Source organism: Crocodylus siamensis, chromosome 10, assembly GCF_052110815.1.
Source record: "Crocodylus siamensis isolate JL-2025a chromosome 10, ASM5211081v1, whole genome shotgun sequence".
NCBI lineage: Eukaryota > Metazoa > Chordata > Crocodylia > Crocodylidae > Crocodylus > Crocodylus siamensis.
Genome location: NC_143404.1, coordinates 11,730,187 through 11,742,367, shown reverse-complemented (window position 1 = coordinate 11,742,367; position 12,181 = coordinate 11,730,187). Strand labels below are relative to the sequence as shown.

General features: G+C 39.0%; 1 protein-coding gene across 6 annotated transcripts in view; it reads left to right on the top strand.

The window, feature by feature from the left end:
• Positions 1-11,445, top strand: part of ACSL6 (acyl-CoA synthetase long chain family member 6) — a 106,904-nt gene extending 95,459 nt beyond the window's left edge. For 5 of the 6 annotated variants that reach the window (XM_090064732.1, XM_090064730.1, XM_090064731.1 and 2 more), the window contains 3 exons: positions 1,020-1,121; positions 2,076-2,147; positions 6,099-11,444. In XM_090064732.1, coding sequence (XP_089920858.1) covers positions 1,020-1,121; positions 2,076-2,147; positions 6,099-6,239 — 315 coding nt within the window. In that variant the 3' untranslated portion in view covers positions 6,240-11,444. Of the gene's footprint in view, positions 1-1,019; positions 1,122-2,075; positions 2,148-6,098 lie in introns of all 6 variants that reach the window. The other variant, XM_090064734.1, reaches the window with a different exon arrangement.
• The last annotated feature ends 736 nt before the right edge of the window (positions 11,446-12,181 follow it).

The following is a 12,181-nucleotide window of genomic DNA, read 5'->3' as shown; positions in this document are numbered from 1 at the left end:
TGTACAGTACCTACATACTGTGGTTTTGATCTATAACCAGGGATCCTTAGTGATATGCTACTAAAACAACAGTAATAATGAGAAAATCATGGCATCAACTTTTACAAATAAAAATGGCAAGAGCACAAATGCTAGAACTATACCTGAATTAGATCTCTTGTTGTGCACTGGGCCAGTGTATCACTCTCTGTTATACAGGCCTGCCCAGGGCATATGTAAGAGTTTAGTCTTCTCTGTTCACAGCTTGGTAAAACAATATTCTCTACTCAGACAGAACAGTTAGGGCTTCGTCAAAACTGGCTACTGAGATTCTGCTCACAAAATTGCTTTAAAGTCAGAAATCTACAGTTGCACATACAATAGACATAGCTGCACATCTGCAAATCCAGTTTGCATCACCAGGTTGATATTTTAAATACAAACAATAACTCTTATGCACAAATGACTGACATCAAGAGGAATCTCGCCCAAGAGTCAAAGACCCAAGAACAAGAACATTATAAGTGAAATTACCCAAATTCTACTCTTATTCATATCAGTTGTTTAAAACCAAAGTATTCTATTAATGTCGGTGCAGAACAGAATTCAAACAGTAGAATCTGGGGCAACCTATTATATTTTTTCTGGCGAATATATTAACTGTCCGAAGGGATGAGCACAAAAAGTACTTTTTCATATATTTTAGCCAACATTCATAGACATCATAGAAAACAGGTCTAAAAGGGATGTCAAGCAGTTATCTAACCCATCCTCCCCCAAGGCAAAACCAAATGCACTCAAATCATTCCTGAGAAATAGTTTTCTAACCTGCTCAAAAACTTCCAAAGTTAGATATGCCATAATTTACCTAGGTAATCCATTCCAAGCTTCACTGAAATGATTGAACAAGAGAGTGTTTTGAATATTAGGCAAATCGAGAGACAGTATTTATTTACTGAAACAGTATGCTGTAAATATAATTCATTATTTAGCTGTACACTATTTTTCCAGCTTTCTTTTCTTTTTTCCCTCTGGTACAGGCCTTCTTGGTGGGAATTGTGGTACCTGATTCTGAAGTCATGCCAGGCTGGGCAAAAAAAAGAGGGTTTGAAGGAACATATGCAGAGCTCTGTAAAAATATGGTGTGTCTATATATATCTATACATTTGTTTCTGTGTTCAGTTACCAGTGAACTGTGACATCATTTCATGCTAGAAAATGACAAATTGAAATAAAGGTATACTCACAAAAAGAAAATGGGCAGGGCAAGCCTGAACTATCTAGTGCTGTTTGTGTTATATTATTGATGTGCACTGAGCATCATCTGTTGTCAGAGACAAGATACAGGAGTAGATGGATTATTTGTCCACTCCATTATAACTGTTCTCGCATTTTTCGGAGTGTTCCTTTGAATATATCTCAGTCAGTCTTTATTTCCTATCATTAACCCTATGTAGTTTTTTAGACTCTCAGGAAAAGTAATGCTTTCCCTCCTATTTTTGTTGAACTCAGCTAAAACAATATATCTATAAAAGTTCCTTTACAATGGCAAGATTCAAAACATAAACCAAAACGTTCTAACTTTGGTTCTACAGCGAGGCACTTCAATAAGTATTTTCAGGAATTTGCAGAAGCAGAGTAATTTTCAGAGGAACTAAGCATCTGCTTGTGATATAAAGTCAGTAGGAGCTGAGGGCCCTCAGCTCACAGTTGATAAGATCAAACCTAAGCAGGCAAGTACTCCCACTATTTTCAGTGGGACCATTCATGTACTTAAATTTAAATACACATTTGTTTTCAGGATTAAGACCGTAGAGTTCTGTCCTTGCCCCTGACATTTAAAAATATTGACCTTGTGTCTTCCACTGTATAAAAAATGGAAAAATATTATTACACTAATTTATAAAACAATCATATATTTTTCAATTTAGAAAGCTAGTTCTTCAAACACAAGGAGTGCTAATTGATGTATAGGCTGCCAGAATCAACAGTGCATCTGATACTTTGTTCAATAAACCCTTTTATTTTCTTGCTGACAATATGATTACTTACATATGCTATGGAGTTAAATAGAGAATCTGTGTGTTCTAACTCAGGAACTGAAGAAAGCAATAATGGATGATATGGTGCGGTTAGGAAAGGAGAGTGGACTTCACTCTTTTGAACAGGTAAGCTGAAGACTTACAGCTTGCCTCACAACTCACCCCTGCATGCTGAATAAGTTGCTGTTAGTATTTGTTACCTAATGCCCAAAAGTCTGATTATGACGTGCCCGTGAATCTTTACAGTTTGTATTCATGCACTTATTTCAAAATCTTTGGTTTGGTTGGGTAGAATGCATGATTGATTTTGCAGGAACAGTAATAAAAGGTTAAATTGTTATTATTTTTACGGTTGCACGCAAGGATTTTGATGAAACGCCAACCAATTCTTTTCATTATCTTCAATTAAATAAAGGATATAGTCCCTCATTCTGCTTTCCCCCCACACACTCAGCACTTGTATTAAGTTCCACGGGAATTGTGGCACATAGGTAATGAGTAAAAACAGCAGGCAATATGTAATCCCTCTGGTATAATCACCAGTGGTCAAGACAAATATTCTTAGGAGCCTGATGCTACTTCTATTGAAAGCAATGTAGCAAAGTGAGATCAGGTCCTTAATTACCATTCATGTAAGTGACCTAGAAAATAAAGCCGTTCTGTTTATTTTCAGTTTATGTTCTAATCCTTTCTGATGCTTGCATGAACATTTCTAAAACAGAGCTACAAACTTTCCAGCCAGAAAGTGCTGAAACCAAGGCAGTATTTCACAATGTTAGCAAATACTATTGCTATTGATCAAAAATGTAAAAGAAGCCTCACATCAAGTCTTTCTTAAAAGTTAATAATTTATTGCATATTTGCTGTTGAGAGTACCAATATAAAAGTGCCAAGGCATTAATTATTTGTATTTACTTTAAAAGTTGTTTTTATTTTGAGTCTATTTTTGTATAAAAATCCAGTGAGAAATCCACCATTGTACGGTGAAGCAGAAGCTCCTAGAAACTTCAATCTACTTGTCTTCATTTTTCTATTGTCTCAGTGACTGCTATACAATATTCCACATGGAATATGGCTTATAGTACACAAAATTGGATGTCTAGTAATTAACCTCATTTGCTCTGCCCTAACCTTTCCCAATTCACCCTATGCAAAAGAAAACCTACGAGGTTAATAGGAAAACCCAGCTGTCTTTCTAAAAATCGAAGGAGAAACATTGTGAATGAAAAAAACCCAAACCCTGAATTTTTACATTTCTAAAATAAGGAGTTTTATAGGTAGAGCCCCCTTTACTCTCACTTTGTAGCAATATGTGATAGAATCGAAATCTGGCCCAGATCCTCTGACCAGAGTTAACCGTGGAGAAGATCCCTTTACACAGATCTGTCTGGGCTGAAGGAGTGTGTCCAATGGGATAGTCATCCTGTCCTACGGCATGTAGAGCATGCTGCCTCTCCTCTAGATTGTGCTGACCTCTGCCCTGGCATAGTGATGTGCTTGGACCGTCTCTTTATTAACTCACAAGTTTGGCCAACAGCAGGAGAACCACAGACAGACATTTTGGGCGCGTCCAGACGCGCGAGGACGTTTGGTTCCCCAGGGACAAGTAGTGACGGTTCACCGTGCACCGCAGCTACTTGTCCCCCAGGAACACCCGTGCCACGCGTGCTTTGGTGTGTGGCAAGTTACTGCGTGACAACGTAGTCTGGGGGCAGTAGAGGAGGCTGGGACCAACACTGTGCTGGCCCCAGCAGCTTTACTTGGAGTCCTGGGGGCTTCCTGGGGCTGTAGCCATGGTGATCCTGCTGGCTGGAGCCTGGCTGACAGCCACAGTGCAGCTCTGGGCGGCCTGACTCTGCTTTCAGTAGCGCGTGCTGCCTGAGTGTGCACTGCACTTTTTTTCCCCAGGTTTTGTTTTTCTTTGACCCCTGGATATCCAGGGTAAAAAAAAAAAAAACATGCTGAAAAAAAATGCGTGCCCTTGCAGCATAGAAAACACTAGACTGTGCCATATGTGCCCCTGCAAACGTGTTTGCAGTGCAGTATACTGCACAACCGTACTCATCAGGACACATTCCATGGGGGCAAGCGGGGCACCAGTCCTAGATGCCATCTCAGGACTTGGGACAAAAATTACAGCTGCTGCCACTGCCTAGCTTCACTTTTGTTCTTATGACTCCACCTGGCAAATGCAAAGCCAACCGGGGACACAGAAAAGCAGTGGACAGCTAGGGAAACCTTGTCTCAACTCCATGGCTCATGTACCAGCCTACAGCGGTACTAGAAATGTGAGGGAATCTCAACCCATTCCCATCTGTGTTACCTGGCCTCCTGCTGTGCTCAGATACACCAGGGATTAATAACAGCAGGCTTGTAAAATTCTATTTGCGTAGGATGAGTGATTTTATATTGCTTTAATTGGTTGGTAAAACATCATTAATCTTTTGTATGCTCATCATCATGTTAAGTTCTTCTGTGCTTACACCAGTCAAACTCCAGGACAGTTTTACAAGGCTGCTGTTCCATTTAAATTCATACTTCTGCAAGTCCCTATTGCTCCCCTGCCTTCACACTGACACCCTCCTTTCTCTGTGGGTAGTTACATGGATGTCTGGGGATAGCGTAGCATCATATGTGACTGCTTCTGCTTTACTCTGCTGTTTTTTAAGAAGAAAAACTCCTTTTTACTCCATGTAGTAGGATCAGAGCACAACAGCCCACATGTATATTAGAGGTACAGGGTAATTTCTTCTGAGGGTATGATGAAGGGGCACTGTGGCAGAAGTTTATGGTTCAGGAAGAAAGCGGTCCTAAATAAAAGTGGGAGTGAATGATGGACGACACTGTGAGAGACAGCCATAATAGAGAGAAGCTCTATTCAAATTTTCTCTCTCCACCCTCTGAAGGCTTGTTGTTTTTAGCTTGTAACAGCAGTATTAAAGGCTGATGAGCCCTTAAGCAAAGAGATGTGTGGCTGTTTAGTAATGGGTACAGATCTGCAATAGGATTAACAGGGCTAGGGACAGACATTACACATAAACCAGTTTTAGCAATTTAAGTGATCAGAAACTGGCTTAAACCTGTAACAGAACAGGTGTTCAGTGCATGTAAACCAGTTAGAAAATGGCTGAAACTGGTTTGAGATAAACCTGGTTGAATGTAGTATCAGACTTAACTGGTTTAGCTCAAACCGGTTTATACAATGTCTGTCCCAGACCCCTTGCTGGTTTAAATTAAACCAGACTCCCCCAGCATCCTGGCATGCTCTCTGGGCTGGGCTCTCTGCTTCACAGCAGGGCTGGCCCCTCCTTTCTGCTCCCTGGCTGCAGCTCCGGGAGAGACTGCAGGCTGCTCCCCCTCTCCCTCTCACCACTCCTTGTTAAGCAGGAATTCCCACCTCTCCTCTGCTCCCTCGCTGGAGCTCCAGCACAGACTGCAGACATCTGCCTGGCTTCTCCCTGCTAAACAGGGATTATTTCCCCTGCCTCTCTGTTTTATATCTCTCAGCATTAGCTAGCAGACCATATGCTGGCTACAGTCGCTGCTGTGGGAGGCGACAAAGGTAGACAGGCTTTTGCAGCTAATCAACAAGTAGCTGGTAATGTCCTTCCTTGGAAAAGCTGTTTAAGAAGAGCTTGAACTAATGGAGAGAGGCTTTGTTTTCTTAATGGGTTGACAAATACTGAGTTGGGGTGATAAACATTCTCTGCTGGGCTGCTGAAGATGAGGGGGACATCAGAGCATCCTGCCTAGGCCTGGCCATGCCCCCTCAGCTCAGCTCTGTGGAAGGGAAAGGAGGGCTGATCTAGCACCCCCTGGCTTTTAGGCATGTACCTAATTTTTTTCAGTCCAGAGGGGATGACTGTTTAGCCTAGCCAGGTTAGACTAACCTGGAAAGATTGAATCAATTCAGGCTCAAGCTTTTTGAATGTCTATTCCTAGCCCATGGGACCCGCCAAGCCTGTTTTATTGGTAACCTATGTAGAATGGGTATAATTTCAGGAGTTTTGATTCGTCACATGTAATAGTATGTGATGCTTTTTATTCTTGTTCTAAATATATGCCTTTCTATTTTAGGTCAAAGCCATTTATATCCACTCCGATATGTTCTCAGTACAAAATGGCTTGTTGACACCAACATTAAAGGCTAAGAGACCAGAGCTGAGAGATTACTTCAAAAAGCAAATACAAGAGCTTTATTCAAGCATCTCCATTTGAAGCTGCAGGAAGGTTCTTCTGAATAATGGACTTTGTAGCAATATTAGAGTAATATTCAAAAGTACAGAGCCAGAATGACAGTTGAAATGAATAAGCATCTGACCTTATGTCTGAGCATTTTTGTTGTTCCAAGACTTCACCACTGATCTAACAGTAATTTTTCTTTATCAGCCATAATTCCATTTCTTTTTACAGAACACCTTAGGAGTAACAGCAAAAAATATATATAAAGTCCAGCACATCCTAAAGCAAATCATAGAAGGTTATATTAATGCCTACACACATTATGGATTGAACATAGGGAAAAACATAGTCTATATGTGATTGTGACTCTAGATTAGTGACAAAAACCCTGGATAATTCAATAATGCGGTCTACCTCAAACAAAGAGCGATGCATGGTGAAAGTCTGTTTTCCCTGATCTGGAATTTTAAGCTGGATATTTGTTTGTCTTACTTTTTTTAAGTGATTGCTTTTATACTCTGCAGGACATAAATTCCATTGACTTGATTTAATCATTCACAATCTAACTGACATTCAGAGTAGAATAAATACATACACATACCATGTCATCCAGTATCCTTTATACTTAATATGCCCATCAGTGTATTATACCTAATGGAAGATGCCAGATTAGTGCCACCTTGTAATTACAAGTCTATTTTTAAGAAGTTATAAAATAGGTCTCCCTGTATTTCTTTTGCCAGTGTATCTGCACTCAATTTATAGCACGGCAGATTGCTTTTCTTTATGGGCCTAATCCAGCGTAGCGTATCCATGAGCGTTACAATTACTCACATGAGAAAGAGTGTGGAAGCATTGCTGGCTCTGTGGCTGACTGATCCGTTCAGGAGGAAGATTAGCCTCCGTTAAGAGCTACTAAAGAAAAAACTGCACAACATAAAGACAGATGGTGTAAATGAGGTTGTGTCTATCTTCCACCCTCCTGATTCCTAATGTATCCCTTCACAGGCTGCTGGCACTGTGTGATCCAGTTAAATTAACTCATTTCACAGGTGCAGGTAGAGGAATGGTGCCCTGGCCCAGTGTATAAATGATAATTATGAATGACTCTTAGTGAAACAAATGTATTCGGGAGAAGGGGACAGACCCATATCCCTATCATTGACATGACATGGTCGTGGGGCTTCTTTGTGGGGTTGTGGAATAGAGAGGTGTTACTTGTAAGTCCCCATGTTGATAGGAAAGAAGATTCTCCAACTGTTTTCTTCCCCATCAAAATTTCATTGTAAAGGGTTGTGATGGGGGCAAGGGACCTTCAAAACTGAACACGAAATTAGGGAAAGACTGATAATTTTATGTTGTGACTACTTTAAAATTCTTCTTTGACTACCTGAAGACCTCTCGATCATATGAAGCAATTGGTCTGGATGACGCCTTAGACTTCATCTATTGTGAAGAAATGGAGTAAGAGCAGACTCTGGAACTATGGGCTCAGACATCATGGCAAGTGGCATGATATAAATGCTCAGAGAACTATAAAACTCCTGGAGCCTATGTAAGCTCCATGGGCCAAAAGCCCTGAAGGCTTCTTTTAGCTGGAGAGGTCCTAAATATATATATATATTTTTAATAACTGCTGTTTGTTGCACCAATCTGCATACTAGCATGGGGCTGCTAGATGACACGGTTTGCTAGGGCAGTGAATGTACACTTATTTTTCTGTCTTAGACTGGAATCTATTCTAGGTTTTTAGACTAAAAAGCTTAAATGAAACTGTTAACCTCAACTGAAACGTACTTTCCCTCCAAGATTCCACTGCATGCTTTAAAAGAAATGAAATAAATTGAATTAATGAGTTAGTTCTATGCAGAGACTGATTTATTAATTTCAGAACAAACTGTTATAAATGCAAAGGAGACTGCATCTCTTGTACAGAACATGTTTGTTGGATTTATCAAATGTGAAAGTGTTTAAATCCCAGTGGGTCTTCATTTGCATCTTGTATAATCAGGGCAAAGTGAAAGTGAAACACTGCCACTGTGGTCTGCTAGAATTTTACATCTTCTATATACTGGTGTGCATGATTATACGTAACTCACTGGTGAATAGGTTCCCCTCTATGCCCAATTCACAAAAGATATGAGTTGTTGCAGCCAGCAGTTACTCATTCTGGCTCTTAGCCTAAGCTGCAATAGCTGCACAGCCTAGGTTCAGTTCCCACTCTCACAGCTGAGGTGGTCATCACATGTAGGCCATGCCAGGCAATGGAGAGTTGGGCCCTATACCTTTCCTTCACCTAAACAAAACAGGATCTATTTTTAATAGATCCTTATTTCTTAATTAAGCAGAAATGTAAAAGAAGCTATTTTTGGATGGCCTTTCTTTACAGCATGAATTTAATTTGCTTGCCTTTTCTTCTAAAGTGATTTCAGTTCATCTGACTTTTCCAGACAACTGAACGCTAATTTTGTGCAGAGGAGGGCCCTATTTATGGCCCACGTGACTTTATTTAAAGGAAAAGTATATAATACATTTTTTTCTATTTGCATATAATGTCTGTGTTCTCCCTTTCGGTATTTAGTAGGAAGTGTCAGGTATATTAAAGGTAAGAAGATGGAAAGAAAAGAATAGAAAGAAGAAAATTTGTACATGACCACACCAGGGTGAAGAATTTCAGATGAATGAATGGCCACATGGGAAAATTGCATATATTTTAAATAATGGGGAAAACTGGGTGAATAAGCTGTCCCCAGTTCTATTATTTTTGCAATCAGAAGAACTTCCTCTGCAGACCAATGTTATAATGGATTAAAATCCTAAATCTATGCTTACCAATGTGATGGTTTCAAATGTGCCTCTTTAAAGATCCAGGGTAAAGATCTTTTACCTTTTTCTCCTAATATTAATACATTTCTTATGACCATTGCAAAGAAAATCCTAATAATTATGTTGGACCCATTTGCAACATCCTAGGGTAATAAGTACAAGCTCCATTCTGTATCTTTGTCTTATTGGAAAGTTCCACTTCAAAACATAAGTGACATTGAATAAAATGGTAGTGTGTATTGTCCTTCTCCAAAAGGCAAGTCTTTCTATGGGATTAAAAATAAGCACTTTCATCTTACCTCTTGAAGATACGGGGTCTGACATTAAGATACTGGGGGCATTAACTGCATTTGGAATACCCAGTGGGTACAACTTAATTGAAATTAATGGTGTTACACTGCTGTAAAATCAATATGGATCAGAATCTGGTCCCTATGGTGTGCCAGTTATCCAGTCTCCCTAGAATGTCAGAGCCTTGAGCAGACTGATGTGTAGAGACAGATTTACAATCCATTTCCTAGACCTCTGTATAATATGTGCACTGCATATTATGAAGTGTTCTCTTCCCTATATTTACTTTAAAAAGAGACTCCTTGGGCCTGATCCAGTACTACTGAAGTCAATGGAAAAATCACTTTTTATATGCATATATGAAAACCTGATTCAAATATATCTTCAAGCCAAATCCCAGTTAGAGAATTATGCAAGTTATATGTTGTTAATATTCATCGCTCAGCATATTTCACAGTCAACATATCCATCATGCTGAATGATCAAAGAAACAAAATAAACATGAGTAAAACACACAAAAAATCAGCACTGGGTCCTTATCCCATGAGATTGGCAATAATGTCAAATAATTATGCTGTACAGAAAGGCAAAATTACAGGGTAAAATATTTGATAAAATGCAGTAGCTGAAAGAGATGCTAAATCCTTTACTGCTACAATACTCTTTCAATATTGTAATGATCTCTCAGAAATACTAAGGTACAGTGTCATTATTGCTTTGGATATGATTTTGTTTCATAAAGCAGAAAAAATGTTTTAATGATTCTTCCAGAATGAAACAAATTGACCTATAAATTTATTTTTCATGTGTAAGAAGCACAAACTTGTGACCTATATGTAAATAAGCTACTATAAAATGAATGTACACAGGAAAAGAGTATACTATTTTTGCATGTTAGCAAACTGCTTAAAGATGTGTTGATGTCTCTCAGAAAACTTTGAAAGTTTTTTATTTAGTAACAATTCTATTTGTATATTTTCTGTATTTCTCTTATTCACTTTTTTATTATAAAGGGACAGATGTATGAAAACAGGATCTTTGTTTCTTCTTGGAGTTTGCTTATTCTTCTTCACCTATGGGTCCTTGCTTGCAACAAGATGAATATTTCTTTGTAGCTGCTAAGCTAACTTTGCTCCTGTTGGAGTAAAGGAAGCTGAAAGTATTTAACACTTTGGAGGGGCTGTACAAGGACTTGAAGTAACAAGGACACATTCCCAACTCAAAATTTATTCCTGGAATCCATGTGCACAGCCCTACTGACCCCAGGAGAATGATGCCTTATAAGTGGCAGTCTAGCTGAGAGGCCTGTCTGAATCAAAATTAGTTCCCATCATTATCTGACATTTTAAGGATGGAAGATCCTGTATGAAATTCTGGACCCACAGAAATCAATGTGAGTGTTACCCACAATTTAAAATCATACTTATGCTTGCTGTCTTTAATCAATAATGGGAGGAGAAAGCCAGAATGTATCAGCACATCAGTGGAAATGTTCCTAAATACAATGTTTTCTATGATGCATCAAAACCTCTTTAAACCCTTCACTTTACTATACGTTTCTGTATGCATTTTAGCAACGTACCTGCAACAAATGCAAATAAATCAGGCATTTTCCAAAGTGTTGCTTATTCTATTTTCAACTAAAAGTGAAGGGGCATAAAATGTGACTTATAAATAAGTGTAAAAAAAAAAGTATCTTAACTGTAATTAAAGGGGTTTTTTTTTTAGTTTTGGTATATTAGCATGTATATCAAAAATATAAAGGGCCTCTACAGAAACTTTTGTAAAGAATAAAGAACTGTCAGATTTCTCTAAATTGCTCATACAATATTGTTGATTGACATACAATAAAATCTTTTATAAAATCTCTTAGTATTCCAATGCTCTGTCCATGTGATCAGTAACTAGTCATTCAAAGCGTGTGCCTCTAGTAAACATCTTGTGAAAAACCCAGTGACCAAATGAACACTGGAACCTGAGACTTGTTTTAGCAATCTTCAGTGAACACAAATTGTTTCAGGTTTCTCTGAAGACAGCCATGCAGCCTTTCTGTAATGGTTTCAGCTCACCTTTTTAAAACAAACAGTAATAAAATAACCACGTGTATACGCTTAATATGAAATGACAGTTGGGAATGCATATTTTTTCAGAACTTGTGTTGAAAACAATAAAGTTTAAAATTATTCAGTCTCTTATCCCAGTTTTTGTGTAGTTATGCTTCTCCCTTGAGTGATAATCCTGTAACATTTCCAAAAGATTTTAAATTGTGTTTCAGTAATTTATCTAATCTAGGGCTCAATATAATCTGAAGTACTCTGCTATGCTAACAGAATAATAACCTAACAGATAAACTTGGATTCCAGGATGTGATATCATGAAATTAAACCTATGTGCATGTTAATATGAACAAATAGATGACAGATATCCTATCAGTCTGCCATAAAGGGTCCTATGCTGTCTTCTGCCAAAAGACGCTAAACAGAATAGGAGTCCTTGTGACAGTCTAAGGCAGTGATGTCAAATTTATCCGGTCTTGTCTGGGCAGGGGGCACAGTGAGGTTGACACCCCTGCCTTAGTAGACTGTATCCGTGTGTTGTTCTGTGGACAACAGCGCTGTGTAGTCCTGGCTAACGTGCAGAGATGTATCAGGAGGCCTGAAGTAGACTAGTATCCCCTCCATTTTAGAACAGGTCGACGTTTTCTTCATGTCACAAATCTGAGCCTGATGGAAAGCCTGCCTATCCGTGTGCTTGTAAGGTTGTCCCAACACAGATCCTGTCTAATGCCATCGCTGCCGGGAAGAACTGGACATATTACCTAGCAGCACCCTGTAAAACCCGGGATCCAGATCCGGGGGTGA